Source organism: Phasianus colchicus, chromosome 2, assembly GCF_987193195.1.
Source record: "Phasianus colchicus chromosome 2, bPhaCol1.hap1.1, whole genome shotgun sequence".
NCBI classification, from domain to species: domain Eukaryota; kingdom Metazoa; phylum Chordata; class Aves; order Galliformes; family Phasianidae; genus Phasianus; species Phasianus colchicus.
Window position 1 is genome coordinate 37404124 of NC_143437.1, and position 25158 is coordinate 37429281.

Consider the following 25158-nt stretch of genomic DNA (forward strand, 5'->3'; position numbering starts at 1 on the left):
CGGCCGCCGCTGTTGCAGCAGACGGGCTAAAAGCCAGGCTGAGGGATTGGCTTGCTTTCACTCTGCGGCTCTGCTCGGGGCTGGTTGGGGAAAACGTGTCCCTCCCTCCCATCCGGCTGTCCTCATAGCCTTACGTGCCGGCAGTCTGGCCCGCCCCCTGCTGGGGAAAGCTGGGAAAAGCACCTCTGGAACTTGGCAAGAACGCTTGTATCGCCCGTAACGACCTCCACGGCACTGAGGAAGGAAGCAAACCCATCTCGCGTGACGAGAAATCTGTCTTGCGTGTTGTGGATCACCAGTTTGTACGAAATGAACAACTTAAGGCACGGTTTGCTTTACAGGTGAACAAAGCAAATAAAGCGCGTTTAGTTTTGCCTTAAGAGTTCCACTTTTTTTCTGCTGTCTGCGTCAGCACAGCCTTCAGCTTGTTATCTGAGGACTCACATTGTGAAGGAAAGAAGCAGATCTGTTCTTGCTGCAGATCAGCCTCTCAGAAGTCACACTGAGGAGAACTACTGCCCAAGTTTGCCAACAGCTGGAATAACTGAGGGGAATAACCGCTGCACTCAGAACAAATGTCAGTAGCTCAGATGCTGGTAGTAACTATGAACAGCATTGGTGTTTTAACTAGTTTCATCTTCAAAACAAGAAAAGAAAATGGAAGAATGTAAAAGAGACTGCAGAGCAGCCTGCCCTGCTTTCCTCGGTTCAGTAGCTTCAGCAAACAAAGAAAATTCTGTACTGTACGTGAAGATACAGAGGCCACAGATTCTGTGTATCAGGACAGAACAGAAATTGTTTCCTTCCTTTAGGTGTCTGAGCTTCAGTTGTGTGTGATTATTATGAAGACTTTTGCAGCAATCTCAGACTGGCTGAGGTTGTGGGAGCCATTTAGGGTCATCTAGTCCACCTCCTGCTTCAGGTACTGTCACCTACAGCGCATTGCCCAGGATCACATCCAGGTGGGTTTTGAATATCTCCAGAGGAGACTCCACAACATCTCTGAGCAGCTTGCTCCAGTGCTCAGTCACCCTCACAGCCTGGCCCCATCCTGTTGATACTCTCCCTTAAGTAATTTGTACATATTAATAATAGCCCCTCTCAGTCTTCTCCTGCAGGCTAAACAGGCTCAGCTCTCTCATCCTTCCCTCACAGGAGAGACGTTCCAGCCCCTTGATCATCTTTGCAGCCCTTCACTGTACTTGCTGTAGGAGCTCCATGCCTTTCTTGTGCTGTGGGGCCGAGAACTGGACACAGTGGCCTCACCAGGGCAGAGTAGAGGGGGAGGATAACCTCCCCTCAGCCTACTGGCAACACTCTTCCAAATGCAGTCCAGGATACCGTTGGCCTTCTCAGCCACAAGGGCACACTGCTGGCTCATGGACATCCTACATGGTTGGTTGGATTAATCCTACAGGCTAAATATTTACACTCAAATTTTGAGAGTAAATTTTTAAGATATAAAACCAGTTGGTTACAAACCCTTTGAGTCCAATGTGATCTAGAAACTTAAATCAGCTCTCACTTCAGTCAATGGTGATGCAAGTACATACAGAAATGTAGCTTTCTGATTAAATAATATATGTCTAATTCAACTTCATAAGAAATACAGTCAAGCCTAAAAATCAACTGGACATAGTTGAACTTGCATTGAGAGACCAGGCTTTGGTTTTGAATGATGAGATTTGCAACAGAGCAGACCTGACCTCTGAGCAAACCAGTCCAGTGATCAGCCCAAACTCTCACTGCAAAAACGTGCCCTGAAATTCCATTGTAAGTTGCTGATAGGCTGGAAACTCATATATTTTAAAAGTGTAACACGGGAGGTGGAATAATGTACAAAAATCAGTTACTTCTGTAGACTGGTTAATTTTACCACTTTCACACAGAATTTTCACACATTGTTGGAGATAAGCAACACTTTAAGCACCATTCAATCAGGTGATTTCAGGGGAGTATATTTCCTTGTTTGACTTTCTACAATTGCCAGCCTTTTTGTCATGCCGTACAACACTATGGGATTTTTCTCTGACAGCAGTTCAGGCTAACAAGCTCAGTCTCCACAGTTGCTTTGTGGCAACGGATCTTTGCACCACAGATCAGCACGTCCACGCGTGCGCTGATGCAGTTGTTTGTATAACTGCTGCAAAGTAGGTCAGCGGGGGAAAAAAAAGGAAAAAGAAAAGCTGAAAGTTTGAAGGTGCTCCCGAAAAGGATCATTTCACATAGTCCCGTTTACTCCACAGTCTCACAACCAGTTTGAGCCAGTTTGACAATGCACCACTGCAAAAAGACAGTCCTAAATTTTACCCTGCTCCATTCTCATGTTCCCATGCCTGTCCCCGTGCAGGTTCTAGCCTTCACAGGGCACTTCCTTAAACGTCGATTTTCAGTGAGAATGGTTCTCCAGTCTGATTCGTCTGCAGCTGTACAGTGCTAGGAAAGAACAGTAGTAGGAAGAGAAGGCAGCAGCACCTCACTCTCAGATCCTGCTTAATCTGTGTGCTTCATGGACAATTGAGTGAGTGCAACCAATGCAAGATACTCTCCAGAGGCTCAGGGGAAGAGCACTGACTGGCTGAGGGCAGTGATTATCAAACCAGATCATCCAACAAGGGAGCAGTTAGAAGAAACATTGCCTTTAATATGATTTGTGATGCTTATTGGAAGATTCTGAGTCCTTTATCTTGACTTATTTTCAGTGATTACTATACTCAGCAGTGCTAAGAGTCGTGTGTGTGTCACTGTCCTTATATTGCTGCAGGGTTGGTTTGCAGGAAACCTTCAAGAACTTGCAGTGAGAATGCCCTTACCCTTGAGAAGTGCTTTTGCTTTGTCTTTTGGAGTGCTGTTGTCATTTTGCTAAATTAGATTGTCTAAGCACTTTTCCCTGTCTGATATTTAGAGTAACACCAGATGCAGCTTAGAATTGCTAGAGCAATGGGACAAAGGAAAGTAGAACATAAAGGTACCATCATCTGGGAAAATCTTGCGTCCTATTCCAGCACACCCTTTGGGATGGTGAGTTAGGAGCATTATGGGTGGTCAAATTAAACTTTAATTTGGCATCGTTCTTGGAATTATTTAGTCTTTAGAGGTAACCTATATAGTGGTCTTGGAAACTGCTTGTTCCCCAAACACGACCTAACAAATGCAGTGGCTGTTAAGTATTCTGGACCTCATTTTAGGAAATTTAAGGGTAGCAAAAAATAAACATGACACTAAATATTCATTTTGTAAAAGTGCTTAAGTTCTCAAATACCTTATCTGAAGTCAGTTCTGCACCAGAGCCCTATTATTGGGTTGAACTGTCAGCATATAAATAAATAAAAAGCTGGTATGTCTCCAAAAATAAAGGTAGTGTGTTACTGTCAAAAGAAGGTGGGAGCAACTCCTTTGGATAGTCTGTAGACTGCTGATGTTTTCTAGCTGTTTCATATGGGGAAAACATAGTCATATTATGATTACAAAGAGTTGTAATGCAAAGCTGTATTCCTTTATGCAATTTCACAAAAATTGCTTCCTATGTCAGCTTGAGACTAACAACAGAACCAAATGTAACACTGCCAAGTTAGCCCTATTTAAACATCTGTTGCACACACTATCATGCATGCAAACATCTGTCATCATGCTGAGCACTCTGGTTTCTGAAGGTGGTATGAATACTTCAGTGCAGCTAACATTGCAACAGGATTTAACTCTGAATCAAAATAGATATCCTTATTTAAATAAATCTTCAAGTCAGATCACATTTTGGCATTTCAACTATATTTGGAGGTATTTTCAAGCTACTTCTTTCCCCACCTTCTGCACCCAACTAAACTTACTGGTCTTTTGAAAACAGGCAGTGTTTCAAGCAAAGCAGTCTTTGTATTTTGAGATCTGGTTCAGCAGTTTTTCTACTTACAGACTATCCAAAGGAGTTGCACCCACCTTCTTTTGCCAATAGCACACTACCTTTATTTTCACATTGCACACTTGTGTAGGTAGGACCAAACACTGACTATCAGGATGCTCTTTTAGCATTTGACTGTGTGTTTTAAATACCTCTGTAGTATTCATTACCGAACAATGGATTTTATTCCTGTATTTACCTGCCTCTGTTCCTACAGCCAACAGACCCAATATTCACATAAATAAAGAACAGTGGGATTATTCTTGTCAACAAAGAACAGTCACACTTCACAGGATTATATCCAAGTGAAGCATTCAATTTCCATTCAATAATTAATTTTCTAGACCCCATCACTTACGGAGTGATCTTAATGGCCAAATACAAATGATTTTCTGTGTTCACGTCAAATTAACATTTTCTATCACAGTATCAAAATATTACCAGTAGCCAAAAGAAAGCTGATGGCTTCAAGATCAGTTCTGTGCAATCTCCAGTTAAACCTATTAAGCCTATGCATTTTAGAGGAATATCAACAAATTTACTTACCACAGAATAGATTTTGTACATCACTATTTTAAGAAAAACTTGAAGTCTCCATCACTCTGAAAACACTTAACATATTAAAGTGAACTGAATTTCTTTTTTTACAATTCTTTACAGAATCTGAGTCGATCAAAAAGTGTATAAATGCCTAAAATTGCTGAAATGCAAACACAAAGAGGAGTTGAATTCAAAAGGGGATGTAGTTTTACAGCTTATCTTTACTGCTGCACAAGGCTGTGTTGACTGCTTTTAGTTTGTTACAGGTTTCATATGATCATAAAATTCTGTAGCAGTCTTTAGGCATCCACATCAAATCAATAAAAGAGAGAGGAAGAAGCAGGCTTGCCAGCTATCCCAGAACAGCATAGAAAATGAGGAATAGGGCCAGTGTGTATTTCAGGACACATGCAGCTGGACGTGTGCCCCAAGGAAAAGCTGGTAAACATTGAGCTCAGAGGAATTTTGTTGTGGAGCAGGAGGCAAGCAGGAGCAGTGACCTCACAGGCAAGGACACAGTTCTGCAGTAGCCAAGCAAAAATAGTGGTTCCAATGATCCTAGGAGGTTCAGCCAATGGTCCAGTGCACGCTACGCTGACAATCCGTATTCATGAGATGAGGCCAAGGCCAAGTCTCACAGACTATACAAGACAGCACATGCATAACATAGCACAAGCAAGGAGTGGGGATTCTCAGGGCAGTTGGAGACCACTGGTGTATTTAGGGCCTTAACCGTAAACAGACTCACTCAGAAGTGCAGACACAAGTTGAGGGGGCTGCCTAAGTCCAAGTCTAGTGCTCCTGTGCACTAGAAATGGCACCACACTCAACCTGCCAAGTACATCATCTTGTATTCAACACAGCTTGAGATCCATGAAAAGAGAGGAGTACTGTAGGAAGGTCTGGCCACATAATAAAAACAGAAAACACGAGAAGTGCAGATAAAGATACGTACTACAACTGTGTGTATTCTGCACTGGTAGGAAAGACAAAGCATAACAGAGAAGAAAAAAATGGACACCTGCAGGTTGTACAACATGATTAGCTCTAGGAAGCTTCAAGAACTACTCCCAGCTCTCAGCCAAGGCTCCATTCCAGGGGGGGCACAACCTCTATTAATGTAGTTTTCTCTTACTGAACATCAAACCTTTACAGATTTTCTGAAAGGGCAGAGGGAACTCTTGTGTGTAAAACACCTTGAAAGACCAATGTCCTACTTAGCTTTGTCTGACTTGCACAGAAAAACAATCCTGCATGTTATCAACAGTTAGAAAAGTGTGTTTAGAGACAATCCTCTTTCCTTTAAAGGACTTTGAAACTGCACAATTCATCAGTTTGGTTTAAAGTCTAACTTGCTAGATTTAATCATTTTATCCCTTTGTGAAAACTGCTTATGATCACAGTCATAGCTGTCACATTTGCTTTACCCTTTTTTACAGGAGACCACAATATCCTTTTTCTCCAAAGTAGTTTGAGGCATTGCTATCCCTTCTCATCTAATGCATTCAATTCATTCCAGGTAGGAGAATAGAGAGGAGAGCAGAATGCTGAAAATCTTACAGGTCTTGAGATATGAAGAAATACTCACAGGCGGTGTTGATTCTACATCTCACCCAGCATTGTAAGGAAGCCTCTTGCATCTGCAGGCAGTAACCAAAGCATGAACAGGAGATACTGATAGGGACCCTTACTCTAGCACAACTCCTTCTTTTGTTAGTTGATCTAATATGAATTTACTCATATATTAAAAGAGGTGTCAGGGAACGGCCAACTGAGTGCACTTTGTCACTCTAAAGGCTTAATATTTACAGCCTATGTTTACTTACAACAGTCAGGTCATATTCTCTGCTTGGTTTTCAGTGTGAATGTAAATAGCTTCTTCTGTAGCCTATCATGTACAATAAATCCCTTTGACTTGTGCTGGGTGGTTTTTGTTTTTTGGCATCACTTTTTGTCCTCTAAAACTAAAATGTTTATTTATGGGCTTTTACACTTGTACAGTCTGCAATGTATTAAGCAGTCTAAGATCTCCTGACAATTCCTCAGAAATGTCAACTAGAATTGCTGTGTCCCATCTATTCTTTAGATTGTCTTAGCATACTGTACAGCACCACACATAATAAGAGTCTTTGCTGATGTTCTGAGCTCCTAGGTGCCTTCAGAGGACTATAAGAGAAAGCAGATTTGAGACTGCCCACAGTCTCTCTGAGTTTTATAGCACATAAAAATATCCTGTGTTTCCCTTCCCTTCTTGACTCTTTTATTTGTACTTCTACATGCACGAAAGCAAATAGATCAGGGTAAAGCCATCTGAGGGTATGAGGAGGGTACAAGCTGGCAGATAATGTTAATCAGGCTCCATTCTCCTCTCCCCTCTTTGCTGCAAAGAGCTGAACTACCCACAAGCACTGGATTTCAGTGCCAGAAGTGCTGGTTGTCTCTGGTTATACCTTCATTTTGCACACAGTGCACTGGTGCCTTTCCATGTGCAGCCAGTACAGAAGCATACTACCAGTTCTGCACATCAAGGGGCCTAATTTAGAGAGTGCTCCAAGCACAGCAGGTAAATCTAAGGATACTATGTAAGACCAAAGGGAACAGTACTTTGTTTATTGCCTCTGTATAAAACAAGAATAACTTCTTTCTGATCAAGCAGAAATAAAGTGTCCCCCATCAAAATCAGATTCAAGGGAACCTTGAGATCACTAAACTAGATTTAAGTTAGCATTCTCAGTCAGGAAAATCTAAAGGATGGCTGTTAGAAGTGGGAAAAAAAGTTAGAAAGGGGCTGGTGTCTGAGAAAGAAAGGAGTAATCTGTGAAGAAACAGGAAAGCTGCATGAAGAGCTATGCCCCTTCAGAAAAGGCAAATTATCAGCCTCTGCCAAAGAAAATTCTGTCTGTGGAGTAACACTTAAGTGCCACCGTCATCAAAAGGGGTAACTACTCTCAGCTAGGCATTGAGATGAGAAGCTATTCCAAAAGGACTTTGACAGAATATTTGTTCTGCTATAGCTGTTCCTATCAACTGTTCTGTGCAAATAAGGACAACTGGGCAACCGGTGCACTTGGCCTGGCTTGAAGAAGCAACATCTTAATGAAAAATCAACCCAGAAAAGAGAGAATTGAAGGGCGGTCAAATGGGGTCAGTCATAAATGAATGCCTTCAGTTTTTTTTTTCCTGAAAAATATTTACTCCAATTATTTACTCTGAAATATTTGTACTCCAAATATTGAATTTGGAGAGTTCATAGTCTTCTTAAGGGTGAGTGGATCACAAAAATGCAGGTGGGTAGTATCTCAGCAATTTAATGTCTGACAGCATTATGTCTGCCATACCTATTCATCACGGTCACTCAGGCATCCACCAAACACTACTGGTTTTCAGCTAGATAATCAATATCACTACAGAGTTTATTAAAACTCCTTATTGAGTTTTGCTGCTGGGTTTTTTTTGTTTGTTTGTTTGTTTTTTAATCTCACAGGAGGTAGGATCTCCTCTGTTTTGGATTGCCCGAGGAAAATGAAATTAGAAATTCTGGCAGGTTAAACATAAAGAGATAATAATTGAAAACAAAAGCTTTAAGGATCAGTTTGCAAAAGATGAAAGAAAAAACAGCAAACTTTTTTTCCTTATTTTAAACATACCAATAGCATGCAGGAGAATTTATGGGAATGGTAGATCCTAGTGAGAAAAAATAAAAAGCTCTCAGAGATATAGCAACAGCAGAAAGACAGAATAAATCTTTGGCATCAGTATGCACTGTCCCAGTAGTTGCATTAAACTGTGACAATTAGAGATAGACAGATTTATTTTTTAATAGGATTTGGCCTACCCAAAAGCCATTTGGCTGGAAATGTCATTGTTCTTAGGCAGACTCTCCAAACTCTGCTTGTACGGGCATTGTCATCACAAAAAGAGAACAATGCTGCACCATGTCAGTAGCAGAAGTAGTAGAGGTAGTAGCTTCTGGCAGCATGCAAGACTGCACTTGTGTTGGTGGAGACGTGACTGATTCTAGCCTTGATTTTCCCTCTGAAGCCATCTGCTGGCCTCTCCACACAAGGTGGTAAAGGAAGAGTGACTTGGTCATTGTCTTCCTCTGGGGTTAGTTTAAAATTGCTCACACCACAGGCATCTTACCTGTAGAATGCTTATTTTAGGAGTGAAATCATACAGAGAGTGATTATTTTTAATGCTTCCCACTCAAAGATATCAAAGCAAGGCCCAACTAAAGCACTGTTGTGTACTTACCATTGCTTTTTCATGCATGAGGAAAAAGAGATACACAGAAATGTTAATACCAGCATCTTCAGTGGTAACACTACCCCATTCATTCTTAGATCCATGTCACCTCATGGGGCCTTTAAGCACATCTCCAGCGGTGTACAGAAATGTACAAAAAAAGTACATTTTTTGTAACTCTTACTTTCAACAGACAAACTTTCTTTAATTTTCAGATGCATATCAAGTCCTTAGTGGAAAATAATAGATGATTCCAATGACAGAAGTCTCATAAGGTTTTGAAAAGCAGACTTTATTTAATAGGCACATCATTGCTTTAATAGCACTGGGCTGCACAACTCACTTCACCATTTGTAAATGGTTTTGTTTGATTACATTGCATTTCCTCAGTGACAGTAGGATTCAAGTAAAAAAGTTACTGCTTTTTTTTTAATAATTTCTCAAGATGGAAAAAAGACAGTAGAACTACTAGTGCACAGGAGCATAATACAGACTGAACTGCCTGTGAACCAGCAGAAGTCAAGACAATAATACAGACTGAACTGCCTGTGAACCAGTAGAAATCAAGACAAACTGTAAATTGAGCGTTGAACAGTTAAAGCTGTAAGACAACTACAATACATTTGCTAAGATGGGATTTTGCATTATGCAGAATGGAGATGAATGTTTCCCACTAATGCAACAAGGGACTGGCTTTCTTATACCAAGAAACAAAGACTGTCCAACACAGACAAGAATGAGGGTTTCAAAACAAAACAACTCACATAAAATTAGGTTCCCTATTATTTCTGATTATAAAAGTTGTACTCTCTCAGCTGTAAAAGTTAAAGGCTTAAGAGAAAAGCACTGCTTACATAACTCTAAACCTGCAATTTTAATCAGCTTTTCAGGCCTTTTTCACCTATATTACAATTCTTTGTGAGAATATAAAACCATCTTTAAGAGACAAAAACATTCTTAATTGTTTCAGTAACTAAGTAGTTACTTGTTGATATATTTCTTCCCTGAAAAACTTCATTTTAACATTTTACTAAATTTCATCAGCAGAAGCATGTAATATCAGAAAACATGAGGAAAATAACATTGCTCCATGAAAGTAAAATGTGTGATTTTAAGATAGTTTTATGAACGCTGTTAAAAGAAGCATATGTGGCATTGAAACATTCTGAAAAATGGATAAATATTTTGTGATTCTTAACAATCGACAGTTTCAATGTTCTTAGGTCTTGCATTTTATTTTCACAATAGATATTTCCAAAGTTAATAACTTGCATTTTTTTTTCTTTTTTCTTTTTCTTTAAATACTTTCTGGCATTGTATAGGACAGATAACCTAAAACCAACATTGCAGAAATCTAGCGTGCTGCACACATTAACATACACTAGTTACTTTAGTAATAGAACTTTACAATGAAGGTACCTACTGCATTTGTAAAACTCCTTTTTTTATCAGCTTGTCAAACCTTTTGAGAAGCAATCTGGGCAATCAGGTGTGGTATTTGTTGTGTCTACTGTGGATATAGCCAATTATAGAATCAGAGATCGCTCTCTCCATACAATGCTGATGAAAAAGAGGTGTAATCCAGAGCTCCAGGAACAGAACCTGGGCCCGTGTATTGTGGCATTCTCTTGATGCAGTACTGAGCCTGCTCAGGAGGCAGCTCTCGACGTAACTCATCTGCCAGGATATAAGGCTGTGAGGGGAAAAATGATGGACAAATTCAGTATGTATTCTTCAGAGACATCAAATATATTCATGATGTGACTAATAAGTTTGGATGTTCTGCCTACTTTCCGAAACCATATGTTTTCCTTGGTCAACTCTACTCTTAATGATGAGTTCAAGGAGACAATCCTATCAACAAACCGATTAGCTCAAAATCCAGTCTCAGGCTGGAGTGTGTGTAACTGTGTGTGTTAGCTAGTGAGTACTATGCAGCCATAGATAGCCTGCTGCTAATACAGGAGCTCATCCCTAGAGTGCCTCACTGCTGCTTCTGCAGTGATAGGACCAACATGTTTTCAGTTAGACTCTGTTAGTTTCAACAGCCTAATGCATTTATTATGAAAGATGCACTATTACTCTTAATGATTTGCATTTATGATATGAAAGATACACTCATATCAACTGTTAGCAGAATCAGCATTGTTTAAAATAACAACATAATGAAAACTGTATTTTTCTGAGACATTTTCATTCATCTTCCATATGAATTCTTATTGAGAGCATATCTGGAATTCGAAATGTGTTCCACAGTAACTGTGCTGAGAACATGTCCTGAATTTCAAATGTGGTCCATAATAACTGAATCACAAAATCAGTAGAAACTGCCAGACTGAGAAAATCAATAGAGTAAGCCTGGGCAAATACTACTGTATACCGATGTATACTGATCACTACTGTGATCTCTCATTTCTCAATAGCACAGGATGGGTTCTCCGGCAGCAGGAGCCCTCTGTCCTCCAGAGGCTGCTGTGTTGCCACTCAGCAGTAGGTCTTGCTGTCAGGAGGAAAGCATGCTATATTCAGGATCTTCTTCCATGTACCCTATAACTAGAGGAAGCGTTCTCCTCCTAGGATAGGATAATGCCACATTGCATCACCCTGCTGAACGAGCTGTCAGGTCACAATCTGGCTCACAATTAGGTGAAGTCTTATGCAATTGACTCAGGCTATGATCCAAGGCCAAACTACACTGAAACACTCAGACAACTTGATGTAATGCAGAATGAGTTCCCTTCTAATTAAGGCTACTGTACGGAAATAGGCTTGTTGTGCAGTTATACCAAAATTGTTTAAGTATTGTCTAAGAAGTCTGATTTTGTCAGCTCTTTGTGATGTGAGGGGATACAGATCAATCCTTGAATTCTGTACACATTTCATCTAAGAGAGTTGGTACCAAAGAAGAAGAAAAGTAGATGCTTTTCTGAACCCTTATGAGTTGAAAACAAAGCTCTATTATTACTAAAAACCTTGTACAAGGCTTTCTGCAAGTAAAGGCTGAAAGGAAGAGCTACTGAGTCCTTACAGCCAGCAGCTAGATGACTGACCTTATCTGAAGCCAGGATTCTGAAGGAAGCTATCACTTGCTCAGCTGTGTCAGTATCTGCTGTTTCTCTGGTCATGAAGTCAATGAAGGACTGGAAAGTGACGGTTCCTTGTCCATTGGGGTCAACCAGAGACATGATTCTAGCAAACTCAGCTTCGCCCTTTCAGAGAATCCAAAACAAGAAAAAAAAAAAAAAGAAAGAAAGAAAGAAAAAAAGAAAGGTCACCGTAATATCAATCTCTGACAGCCCATACCTCTCATGAACCAATATGGAGCAGTGGCTACTCTAAAGCATCTTACTGACTTAGGAACATAAATGTCACAGTCAGTGAAATCTGGGATCTTAAGTGACTACTCATCTTTGGCCCTGGTGCTTTTGAAAAAAATATTATTTGTCCCAAATACATAGCATTTACCTTCAATTAACTTTCTTCAACTTCTCCTCTTTCCCATTCTAATACTTGTTAAACTTGTTTTAACACTTCATTTCTCATTCCCCTCCTAAAATCAGTAATGTTCCCATTGTAATTAAGGTATTGCATTGGGAGGTGAAAAAATATCCCAGGAAGGCACAAGCAGACTCATTGAGCTGAGAACTAAGAAAAAAGTCTGAAAATTTCATGCTAAATACTGGACAGTTCAACTTATGCAGATCTTTCTACTACAAAGAACAAACTGTTATGAGTGGGGGAAATTATAAAAATAAATAACTGAAGGAAATCAAATGCAATGCCCAAAGGTAGTTTGTGAGAATTAAAAGAATTAAAAGAATTTTGTACTGTTTAGTATCACATTTAACTTCCTTTTTAACCATTGGAATGTGGAGGAGAAAAAAAACAAACAAACAAGGAACTAGTATCTCTACTGTAAATTGTATTATTAGTATTCTGTCAACCCAAATAAGCTTTAGTGTTGCTTTGGTTAATTTTACAAACTGTAAGCGATTGCCATTGTTTCTTAAAATTCATACCAAATCATAACCCATTGAAATCAAGCAAGCTCTGAAATCATCATGGTCCATCAGTCCATTCTTCCTCTATTGACCAAAATAACATAAGGAATATGGATGGGAAGGTTTGAAGCATCCACAGTCATTTTCAGAGATGAGTTTACGCCATTGGGAAATTGGATCCAGTGTAAACAGTATTCATTGACATTGCCCAAGCAGGTCATCAGAATTATCATCAGTTTTAGAGAAGGAAGAAGTAACTAACATATCACACACAGGAAACAGACATTTTCAACACAAGAAGTAACATTAAGAAAAGTCAGGGGAGAGATCAGGGAGAACACAGGAATACACAGAGCACAACCAGAGAAGACAAAGAGAAAGGCAAGGAGAAAAATTTGTTACTAAACTAGTCAAAATCAGGAGATGCAACAAACTGCCTTCTCGATAAGCAATGTCTTTTGAAGGTTCTGCAAGTGATAGTGTAGTGAATATAAGTGTAGTTAAAAACAGTCTGAAATGTATCATTGACTAAAATACTCCACTCCAAGGCTAAGAAATGTACATGATAAAAGCTGTCTGCTGATATATGAGAAATAAATACAGAGATTTTCCTTTTTCTGACTACAGGCTATCAAGCCCTGAACTATAGCAAAGAAATGAACATACTGGCTTAAAGGGTGACACTTATCAGACTTAGGAGGAGGTAACTGGAAGATTCTAAATAAAAGGAGATTGCTAATTTTAAAGGCAGTAACCCATATGCAGCATTCCTGGCTCATAAATTGTACAATAGTAATAAGGTAAATAAACATCTCCTCTGTTTTGCAGTATAATACAGTGGTTTAGAAAGAAACGTATCATTCTAAATAAGGAGAGAACACTACAGGACTTGTACTGAGACTGAGGAAAGGAAAATGGACAGAAGTCTGGGTGCCAATAGTTCTCCACAGCTGTCTCTTATCAAGTAAAGAAGCAGCCTAGAAAATGTTTGAAATGCACAGAGAAACGTGGCTCCAACGTATGCTGAAAGAGAGTTCATCTAACCCAGTTGCCTTCCCAGGCATAGGATCTTTTCAAAGCATTGTGCTGTATACATTGGTGCTTACATTCATAAATGGAAACTATTATATTGACCTATCTAAAAACAGAATAACATCAGTTTCCTCTACCTGCAGGTCATTTCCAACCTGTCCTAGACTGATGAGACAGGCTTTAAATTCATCAGAATGTAGATTGTCAGATTCATCCTAGCATCCCATAACACGTCATGCATTTGGAAGGTAAAAGAAAAGAAGGAAAAAAAAAATCACAGACCAGGTTAGTTGGTTAGTAAAGAACATTCTACATTTTTATTAATAACTATATGTTTATAGAACTTAATGGAAATGTAATGTTAACTTACTGCAATTAATTTTCTAAAACGTGTAAAACTTTTGTAGTTTTGTGCTTTAGTTTTTTCCTTAGTGGAAGAGGAGCTTGACTTCAATTACAACGTTAAAATCGTGCTTCTTCTACAGGTACTTTTTTAACACTTCTGCTTATAAGGGAGTTTTTATTCTACTGAACTACCATTTGCTGCTTCCATTTTTTATTGCCATACAGTGTATCTGAGATGCAGTAAACAGATCACTGAATCTGTACAAAACCTTGTTCCACACTCAATCACTGTTACTTCTCTCTTGATCTGATATTACTTCGAAACTGAATATGCATGTGTCAAATAAAAGAACAACTGACTTATTGCCTAGATTCAAAAGAAATTTATACCTGATAACTTTTTTTCAGTCCGTTAATGATCTATAAATTTTGCTTTGAAAACTGATTTTAGAGTCCTTATTAAATTCTAGGTTAAGTGTCCCCTAACATCCTTTAGTAGATTACTCATTGGAAAATGGTTCTTTGCATTATTTAGAAACCAACATTAAGTACTCAAATTATCATTGTAAAGCATTTAAATAATTGACTCATTTATCTTTTCTTGTCAATACAAACTAAAACACTGAAATCTCACCTTGTTTCGTTATTAGTCCCCAGAGAACCTTTCCTTTTCCTGTGTGAATTATATGTGGCCTTATATAAAAAGTGGGATTTTAAGTGAAAGTAATACGTCTTCCACGTGTGCTTCATTTTCATGAATATTAATTGGTCTGTATAGGCTTGATCATGTGGTTCTTTTAATGGGAAACTGTTGTTTTTTTCTGTTAGTAAAATAAAGGGTGGCAGGATGCTCTTGTTCTGTGTGCAGGACTCCTACTTAAAATCTGTAGTTTGCCAAAAATAGATAGTAGAATAAATCAACAGCCAGTTGGATATTGCATGCAAAGCAGTTGCAGACATTTTATCCCATTTTTTTTAGAATCTACTAAATATCCTGAATCTGAAAAAGGATTCTACTTTAAAAGACTTGAAAATCAGTGACTAACAACATAACTATTTCAATGTCCCAATTTGTCTGCATACCATTATTCAGCTATGCACCATTTTCAACACTTCTAAATTGCTGTGATTTAGCCATTGTGTTTCACTTTCTTTTTTTTCCTCTAAGCAAACACATTAAGAGAAGAAATATACCAGCATCGCTAAAGATTTATATTTACACCTTCAACTAGACTGTGCCTTTAGGCATAGCCTCCAGCAAGGAGTTACCTTGCAGCATCACCCTCAGGAATAACTTCTGGGGCATCAGCCTGCAATTGAAAAGAGAAGATCCTAGAGAGCTGCCCCCTTGCCTCAAGGGAGATAATGTACTTACCATTTGACTTTAACAAGATGACTTTTAATGTCATTTTTTGTACTAATTTCAATTTTTGTACTAGCATAGCTGTGCTGGTGGATATACTGAAAGAAACACAAGCTCTTTCTGCCCTTACTATTCTTCAATGCATGGTGCCTCCTTACTCAGTGTACTTTAGGGGTCAGGGGCATGTAGCCTCCCCAGAAAACTTGCAAAATATTCAAGATGTAGAAGCCATTTAAAACAATAACTTAGCTATCTTTCAAAGAGCTAGCAAGTACAGAAATAAGCCCCATGATTTATTATAAACTAAAAAAACCACACATACATGTTATTTGCTTTCTTTCCTGGAGAGGAAGAAAGGGCGTCCTTCCTCAGATATATAACTAAAGCAAATTGTCTTTAGAAGTACTCTATAAGAAATTGTTAGGTTTATGTGTACTAATATGGATTCTTTACAATGGAGAAGGGAGCAGCTCTGCACAGTAGTATTTTGCTGACATCCTCAACACACATTAAGACAGCAGAAATGCCACCATAAGAGCTATAGCATGCATAAAATGACTCTGTTGTGCTCATGTATTTAAAGCATGGACAAGGACAGCATTCGTTTTTAAATTTTTTTCTGGCTATTCATCAATATGAATTGCAGACTAATTCTCTCAGTGTATTTTTTAAACTACATCAGGTGTACAGAAATGCTCCTACGAGCAACAGAATTATTACATATACTGTATAAATGATTGCTTTTTTTTTTTTTTGTCTTACAGGGAGAAGTCAGTACTTTCATATTAGTACTTATGTTCATCTTCATTCCTCTGAGGTGATCAAAACCAAAAAAACAAAGAAAAAATCAATTCCTGCCCTCTCTATCCAATTTCCAAGTTTAGAGTCTTCATTATTTCATGTACTCAGAAGTATCCCTGAAGCGTACCAGGTTTTCTTCATTCACTGACAATAAATTTTCAAGTGTGCAATGGAACAAGGAGGATACAAAAAAGAAAAACAAGCCTGCTCCTCTCAGACATCTTTGCTTGGTGTCTCCTCCTAGCCTGTGCAGATCATGTCATATCTGCTCTTTAAATTACAGTGCAATTTAATCGATATAAGCTTCTCTTTTTTTAGTGTTTCTGTTGTCTGTCCTTTACAGAAAGCTTGAAGGCCGAGTGGTTTTAGACCTTATTTTTTCCCTTTCTTAAACTTACATTATGCTTCTAAGAATGTAGTTGCTCTACTGTGACAGCACTGAAGTCCTCCTGGACTAATTTTCAATCTCTGTAGGGAGGAGCATACTAAAGGGAACATATGCAACATATTCTCTTAATGTGAACATTCCGGGACTATTTTTAAGGCCTTTGGATTATATCTGACATGAGGGCAGGTAAGGTGTGCAGCTAAACTTGCAGTTCAGACCCAGGTTGCTGAGGTTGTAGAATATAATGGAGAATCTGACTCATGTTCAGGCTTCTTGTGACAGAAGAAAGAGCAGAGGGCACATGCATGAAGCTACACCTCTGCTTATAAAGAGGAGAAGGACACAGATGTGGGTAGGCAGAAATCTAGGAGCTGAGAAGCACTTCTGCATTGTACATTATTGTCATGGCCCATCTCCAGCCTGATTATCACTCTGTGACACCTTCTCTGAGGTAATACAGCCCTTCCTAAGACTTTGCTCTATTGTAATCTTTGGTATCTCCAATTCTTTTTATTTCTGCAAAGCATTAAGATGCCTAATAGGGCTGCTTGCTGTAGGAGTTAGCATCTTCCTTCAGGACCTTCTAAGGTACCAAAAGATGCCAACAGTAACTCCTCGGTAACTGAACTAGCCTTGCTGCCAGCATGGCAGAGAATTATCTATGAACTACAAAGATATAGCTAAAAATGGCTATCTACTATAATCTATTCTAGGATTTAGTTACCTTGCTTCCTTACCTTTAGGAAGCTGTCAAATCTTCATGCAAAGTTTCCCTTAATAGGGCATCTTAAACACTAATGTGTAATTTATCCAGACCGGTACTCTGCTTTTAATAGCTCCAATTTCTCAGTCATCTGCTCCAGTGCACTGGAGAAACCATTTAATATATTTCTTTCTACCCAAGAAAGCTACTTCTGCTTCTGTAATGGTATCTTCAGCTTCCTCAGCTTATACAAAAAAGAATTATGCTGCACTAGAATCACATTAAGATTTTCCATAAAATCCATCCCTGATTCCTTTGCGGCTTACCTTTTCTATACTTGTGTGTTTCATCAAAAAAGCTTTTCTTCCTGAATTCTGCTTTTCTTCCTGAACAGTTAAGAATATTCTAAAAAATACTTAAATGATGACTGTCAGTGTCCAACACACATCAAGTCCAAGTATGGGTAACCATTTTGGATAGAGCTGGATAAGATATTGGTGAAAAGAAACCGGCATTTTCTACACCCTGAAATAATTTGAAGGAGCTGACTCATGATAACAGTGCAAGTTAGGGGTTAATCACAGTCTGATTAACTACAGGAATCTATACTGAAATAAAGAGAGCAGCCCAGTGCTGGATTATGGTAATCTTTTTTCAGCATCTGAAATGTGAACTGAGTTTTGAAGGTGGTGTTCCTGTGAGTGCAGAGCTAGTAGATCTAACTCATGTAATAATGGTTCTCCAACTGAGAATATTAGATCCATTCTTTTGCTATTATTTCTATAAATAGATCTCTTTTTAACACTATATATGTGAATAATGTATAAATCACAGAATGGGTGAGTTAAGTTTCTTCATAAAAGTGTTTTGATTCCTATTTTTTTATTCATTACTTATTAGATAAATGAAACATACAGACTCTTATTTCCCACTTACAGGAAAATAAAGGATTTTCCTAGGCAACTATCAGGGCAACAACTTGTGATTCAAAGAAGTAAACAAAAATATTGTAATCAAGATTACTGCTAAGTTTAATTAAGTGGAAGCCATGCTGCACTGCCTTAATGTAAAGGGGCACATTATTTTCCAAAACACAGTGTATCCAATCTTGTCTGTTATTTGAACAAGTACTCAACAATACTAGCAGAACTGTAATTTACATTACATTTAGAGAGAGTAGGGTATGTGTATAATGGGAAGATTTCCTAAGGTTGTAAATAGTTTGTTAATTGATCTTTATAACCATTTTTAAAATAGCCTATTGGTACTGCATTAGCAGATTTTTAAGATTATATATGGAATGGAAGGAGACTTGCTTTTGGGAACAATGAATATTGTTAGATGAGAAAAGGTAGGAGTACTGTACCCTGTCAAAGTGATTGAATGATGCTCTGAAGTCATTCATTTGCTCCTGGGTGATACCCTTCGCATCTCTTGTGAGGATCTGAGTCTCAACCTCATTGATAGTTCGAGCAATGGTAGTAAGTAGGAGCTCCCATCCAACACGGATATGCTATGAGAGAGAAAAGACTGATTCATTAAAGGGTCAAATATATTTTTCTAAAACTATGAAAAGTACAGTCAGCAAAAACCAGCTCTAAATACTTATGTAATGCCTTATCCATACCACTAGCTATACATCATAACTCAGGGTCATTAAAAAGTCTTCAGGAAAAGATGGAACTTGTTTCTAAATGGGTACTTTTCTTTCTTTTTTTTTTTTTTTTAATTATAGGCAAGTGTTCCCTGGATGATAAGACTTGGACTTGAGTGCTGTTATTTTCTATCATCTCAGTTTAGTTAGAGACTGTATTCAAACAACACTGTTTCCTGCATTACCAATTTCAGCCATTTTCCAACATTCTGCAAATAATTAATCTCATAAGTCACTTTACAGACACGGGAAGCATTCTTTAAAACTGAGGAGGCATCTCCCATGAGTGTGTGTAACAACTGTCCTCCTACGCATCAGCAGCACTGGGACCTTCACTGGTAATCTGTAAATTCTCATAGCAAATTAGTAAAGATGAAATATTGCTTTGTCACAGAAAAAAAACCCACAAAAAATAAGCAAAAAAAATCCACTACTGTACTACTGTTTATCTGAAGGAAAACAACTCATGATGAGCTATATTTTCATTCAACTTTTTTGTTTGCAGCAAACCAGAGGAGAAATCAAGCCAATTACATTCCACTAATAAGCACTTAATTCCTGTTCCACCTTTACCAGACTCAGGAAACGTTCTTAAAAATATCTTATTTCTCAGTCTTGCACTAGGCCATTCTCATCAGCATGTGTGACAATAAAATGTGTGACAAAAAGTTTTACAATATTATCAGAAAGTCTGCCAAATCTCATCCTTCATAGCAGCGTCTTCAGATCAGGGAAGGCAGTTATAAGGAAGAAGATGGCAAAACGAGCTAACAAGTACAAAACGGAGTAAATGCTTACCTCCATAGTATAGTTGGTGTGTTTGTTGTCAAACACCAAGGCTTCTTGTATAAGCTGATGATCTCCTTCCAGTTTATCAATGTTGTGTTTATAGTTAATGATATTTTGCTCATATTGCTTCAGCTGATTCATCTGGTCCTCCAAAGGCCCTGTCATTTCAATAGAGCTGCGGGCAATTTCCTGCAAAAAGACACCCCCCACCACGCAAAATGTAAGCTTCAGATTTTCTAAATTGACTTGCATTTTCACAAAAATATTTAATATTTTCAGACTAAGAAGCAAAAGTAATAAAATCTTCCTACAGAGATGATAAACTTTACTACAGAAAACTCATTTAAAAAAAAAAAACGTGACTTGTTTATTTCTGGAATATTGAGTTGCTGGTGATCCCAATATTTTTCTGTAAAGAGCAGATGAAAAATAGCTGTTTAGTCATATTTTTTTCAAAGCTATGTGTCCTACTAACCATCAAGGGTGCCACTTACACAATCTTACAGTTCTAAGAATCAACAGGTACTAAATTCTTTGTGATTAAACAGCTGGCAAACTATCACGGACATTGTTGATGCCTTGTACACACAACAAAGATAACAAATGATAAAACACTTTATTCATCAGCTTCTGCATGAGTGTCTGATACTCACTTCCATCTTGGTCTGGATCCATGGCCCAATGACATTGGCCTGAGCAGCAAACTGGCGACGCAAGCGTTCATTGGCATGCTGGCGGGCTAGTTCTTCCTGCAAGGATTGATCCCTCTGAGGTACCAGCTGCTTCACCTGTTACAATGAGAAAGAATTAGGTGTGAACATTCATGACTGAATACTTGTAAAACAAATAGAACAAATAAGCCCTACAGTTATTAATTTTTCTTATTGACCTGAAGATTAACATCAGAGCAAGCCAGAAAAACTATCGCTGTTATATTTACCTCTGTGCTAACATAAGAAATTGCTCCCAGGGTCTTGGGCATCCTGACTACAGAGACTGAATTTCTCACCTCTGACAAGACTCAAGTTCAGGAGGATTGTTTAACTTGAACTGCTGCTAGAGCAGATATTTTGCTTTTCTGTGGAAGCACAGAAAACATTCAATCTCTAAGGAACAGTTCCAAGAATAAACAGTGGAAAATATTTCATTTAGTCAGAGCCATTAAGATACCCTTAATGTATACCTGAAGGTATCTCATATGCTGCAAATACTTTTTTGGCTTATCCTTCTTGACTTCCCTGGGACATTCTGAATTTAGTCCTTTTTGCATGGTATTTATAACCCACAAAGATCATGTCTTTGTCCACATAAGTTTAGGTATTTTGTAAATTAATTTATTCTACAAAATCATTTACCTTTAGCAAATGATCTGTCTTGGTTCCTAAGGAAATAAAGTTTCTCTTTAATCCCTCTCCAGAAATTTTTTAAACTAATAGCCTGTTTCAGTTTTACCAGACAGTACATTCATGGTCCCAAAGATGCTAGATTTTTACAGCTTTTGTGAAAAGCAAAAGCTGGGTAGAAGAGACACATGAACTACTGCTTATACTGAGAAAAAGAATTCAGTAATCTTCTGTTGTTCTGGCAAGCACCACTGGCCTACCCACTGCCTAGACACCTTCTCTTGTACTAGCACCAACACATTTTTCTTGCCTCATCAAGAAGCCAAAAGAAGTCCTAAGTAATACTGAGTGACGGGAGCAGAAAACATTGTGAAGTGAGCCCAGCAAATAAATGGGGAGCATACTGTAGGAAGTTTCAACTAATTTAGGAGTGGAATACTAAGAGATACTACAAGGAAACTGTAAAGGAATATATAGAATACCAACAGTATGAGTGGCACGGGATTTGGAGTGAGGTATAGGACAAATGACAGAAAGACAGCTTAATTAACACTACTGATCACAGAAGGAATTTGTTTAGATGCAGATGAAACCTCCAAAAGTTTTGTTGTTGACACCAATAGAAACAGTCTCTACAATTGGATTCTTGCTCTCAGTGTAACTACACATACGATTGAAGAAAACTGTAGACTACAGAACTAGAATCTATGTTATAATATGAAATCACTGAAATATTTCAAAATATATTATGAAAGCTAACTTATCTTTCTACTATTTATTTCATCTCAACATCAGCTTCTCATACAATCTATTACTTTCACTTTATGGATGCAAAATATGTTTAATTGCATTTAATATGCCTGTAGTGAAATAAGTGATAACTTATGCTGCAACCTCTTCCCACTGTCCACATTAGTAAATATATTTAAGAGGAAATATTTAATTTGTTCCAGTTCCACCAGTTTTAAAACAGAAACTGGTTCATTTTGGCATTTGATGATCTAGAAAAATTGACAGATTTATTGTTAAGTTCTCTAACAGTCTCAGTATTCCTAAATCAAAATGCTATGTTACAACGTTCTTTTATGCTTTTAGCATACATTACCTTTTCCCACTTGGTACGAATCTCTTCCACAGTAACGGTGCTGTAAGGATTGCTTGCACTTATTCTCATACTGTAACTCTGAATAACTTTTTCAACTTCATTCTGGATTGACAATATGGCCTGTCTTTCACCATCTGCCTCTGGCAAAGTAGCTTTAAATTGATCATGTGCAGAGATCAAACTCTAAAATCAGAAACAGAGAGGGAGAGCATAAAAACTCTAATTTTCCTTCCAGCATCTGGAGGATCTGCTGTAAATAAGCACAGTTCCTTCTCTCAGACTCCCAGACACCCTGTCTACATGTATCTGTATGTGCATGAAATAATACATGTAGATATATTTATGAAAAATCCATCATTAACTTTATCAACACTACCGGTTCTTCTACGATTTTAGAATACTTTCATGCCCATCAAGAAATAACTTTATTCATTATAGACATCACCTATCACAATGTGAATGTCAGGATAGAATATCTTACCTATGTTGTACTCTCCAAGAAAGAAAAAATTCTTTTTTTGTCTTTCTTATGACTAAGCCAAAAAAAAAGACAACCATTTACCTGAATCTCCTCTATGCTATGAACAATAAACATGTCCTGTAGGTCTTCCATAGCACCTTCCATCCAGTTGTTGAAAGGAGCAGCTCTTTTGGCAAACTCCAGGTGAAGCTGATCAATTGTTTCAAGCAATTTCTCCGTCCTCTGTATAGGTTGGGAAAGGCAAATTCCTTTTTATTAGAGGCAAGACTTAATTCTGTACACATTCCTATGAACAAAGTCATGCTTCATTTTTTTCAAAAGCAAATGATCATATAATTGAGTGATTTCACCACTTGCTTTATGGCAATAGTACTAAAGACACTTTCATATCAGTCATTAAAAGGAATGTATGCCTTTCAAGGCTAGCAGATGAAATGACTTGTTTTTGATATTGTAATCTATCTGCAAATCAATTTAAATCTGCTAATCTTGCTTTAGTCATTTCTTTTAAGTATAAATTCACCCTCTTAGCTGAGCTGATCATTGTTATATTGTTTACCTCCAGTGCCTCTCTCCTTTTCTGAGTAAGTGTTCCCAAGCTGTCCCATTGGTCACATATCTTTTGGCATCGATCATTGACACTTGCAGCATCGTGATAGTCCAGTTCACTAAGAGAAAGTGAAGACAAAAGTCTGAGCAGCTTTCTGAGACACAGGAACAGTTGTGCATGTTATTCCACTGCCCTTCAATAATTCTTCCCCTCTATTTTTTTGCAATATTTCTCCTCCAGGTAAGCAAGTGTTGCATGTAGACATGTAGGATTTAAACATGCCACATTTCAAGAAGCACAGCACAGAAACAGAATCAACCTCTCCTTCAGTCTGAGGCTTTATCACCTTCCTGGAGATGGGTAGTGTTAAACTAAATGGCCTGAAATATATTAGCTTTATTCTAAATAATCCAGTGATCCTTTCCAGACTAACACATTGCGTAACTATAAGCGCGGCTCCAAAAGCAATGCCTTCCATTTCATTCTGTTGGTCCACAATGTCAGTAGCAGATGTTGGTGTATGGCAGTAGAAATTGAACCTTCCCACCAACATTCCATTACATGTTGTTGCTGTGTGACAGATGGCAGCAGAAGGGCAGTCTGATAGAACGGTGTCTGACATGGAAGTGGGTATGAAGCAAAGTTGTGGAATTGAATTCCTCCATGCAGAAAAAAAAGTTGCACCCATTGACATTCACTGATACTTGCTGAGTATTGATAGAGACCAAATAGTGAATGTGAGCACAGTGAGGCAGTGATGCATTGCAGCTGTGGTAATAGCAACAGTCGGTCACCTCCATTGGTGCAGATTTTTACAAGTGTGTTGTGCAGACTCTTATTCATCACTGGTGAAAATGCACAGGAAGCGATGGTGACTATATTGAAAAATAGTGTTTTGTAGCTGAGAAATTGCTCTAGTGTTGTTATGCTCTTTGTATCTGGTGTAGTTTTCATGGGAATAAATAGGAGGCATTACTTTCAGAGCAACGTATGCATTTAACCGATAAACAGATCTCAGCTTGTGTTCAAGGCATAATCCACCTTAAACAGGGGCTGCCCAGCTCTGGGCACAGGAAACAATTTTCATCTTTCTCTCCAGGAACTCCTCACACACTAGAACTGGTTAGGTACAGGAATCTCCAGAGTCAGGTTTTCTGCCAGTGCAAATTAGTCCTCCCAAAAGGAATGTAGCAGTTAGCACTGCTTTTTCAACTACTTAATATGCTTTTATTATCCTGACAGAAAACTATGCCGTCTGCACTAACTTTTTAAGCTCTGTCATGAGATTTTACACCATTTCAAACTGAATTTTGGGTCTCACTGACAGATAATCCCTGTGGTTCTGCTGTAGCCATCATGACCATAATAAAATATGCGTTAGACACTTCAGAAGCTCATTTTTATCAGTGTATCATCATCCACTGAATTCAGCTCTTGGCTGCTCCTTGAGGACATTTCGCACAGTACTAAGCATTGCAGAGATTGTGATTATGTGACAGTATGGCAATAAGAAGCTAAGATTTACTCTAAGGCTTGAACAAGATGTTAAATGCAGATATAATTTGTTCTATCCTTTTGAACATCCTTCTCTAGGCAAGAGGAATGTTCAGATCGCTTCCCTCCAGTAACTTAGAGAATCACAGAGACAGTTTTCCTCTGTGAAGGTACCCTGTAGGCCAGGGGCAGTGCTTATCCTTTTTCCTCTAAGTTCGGTAGGAACAATATGGTTAGGGATAAAGCTGAGAAATATCTGGATCATTTTGTTTAAAAGAGGCTTCAGACGTGCTGAAATCAATTGATCTTTGGAAGCAAAAAATGATAAAAACAAGTGAAAATAGAATACCACAGCAATTAAAAAAATAACTCAACATTGTAAAAAAAATCCCATTATGTATAAGGAGAGAGCTGCCCACAAGGACTACA

The 25158-nt window shown here is 38.2% G+C and overlaps 1 protein-coding gene and 1 long non-coding RNA gene across 3 annotated transcripts in view; one reads left to right on the forward strand and one right to left on the reverse strand.

Annotated features, from left to right (window-relative positions):
- Window positions 1-99: 99 nt before the first annotated feature.
- LOC116228466 (uncharacterized) lies at window positions 100-16625 on the forward strand. Its single transcript, XR_004166776.2, has 3 exons — window positions 100-962; window positions 13857-13998; window positions 16186-16625. It is a non-coding gene; the product is annotated as an uncharacterized LOC116228466 (long non-coding RNA).
- Window positions 8952-25158, reverse strand: part of ACTN2 (actinin alpha 2) — a 65560-nt gene continuing 49353 nt past the window's right edge. Inside the window, exons 13-22 of one of the 2 annotated variants that reach the window (XM_090135391.1) lie at window positions 23245-23353; window positions 22767-22907; window positions 22205-22387; window positions 20410-20544; window positions 19766-19945; window positions 18680-18826; window positions 13851-13928; window positions 12700-12765; window positions 11731-11889; window positions 8952-10373 (exon numbers count right to left, since the gene is read on the reverse strand). In XM_090135391.1, coding sequence (XP_089991517.1) covers window positions 10215-10373; window positions 11731-11889; window positions 12700-12765; window positions 13851-13928; window positions 18680-18826; window positions 19766-19945; window positions 20410-20544; window positions 22205-22387; window positions 22767-22907; window positions 23245-23353 — 1357 coding nt within the window. In that variant the 3' untranslated portion in view covers window positions 8952-10214. The remainder of the gene's footprint in view (window positions 10374-11730; window positions 11890-12699; window positions 12766-13850; window positions 13929-18679; window positions 18827-19765; window positions 19946-20409; window positions 20545-22204; window positions 22388-22766; window positions 22908-23244; window positions 23354-25158) is intronic. The other variant, XM_031592305.2, reaches the window with a different exon arrangement.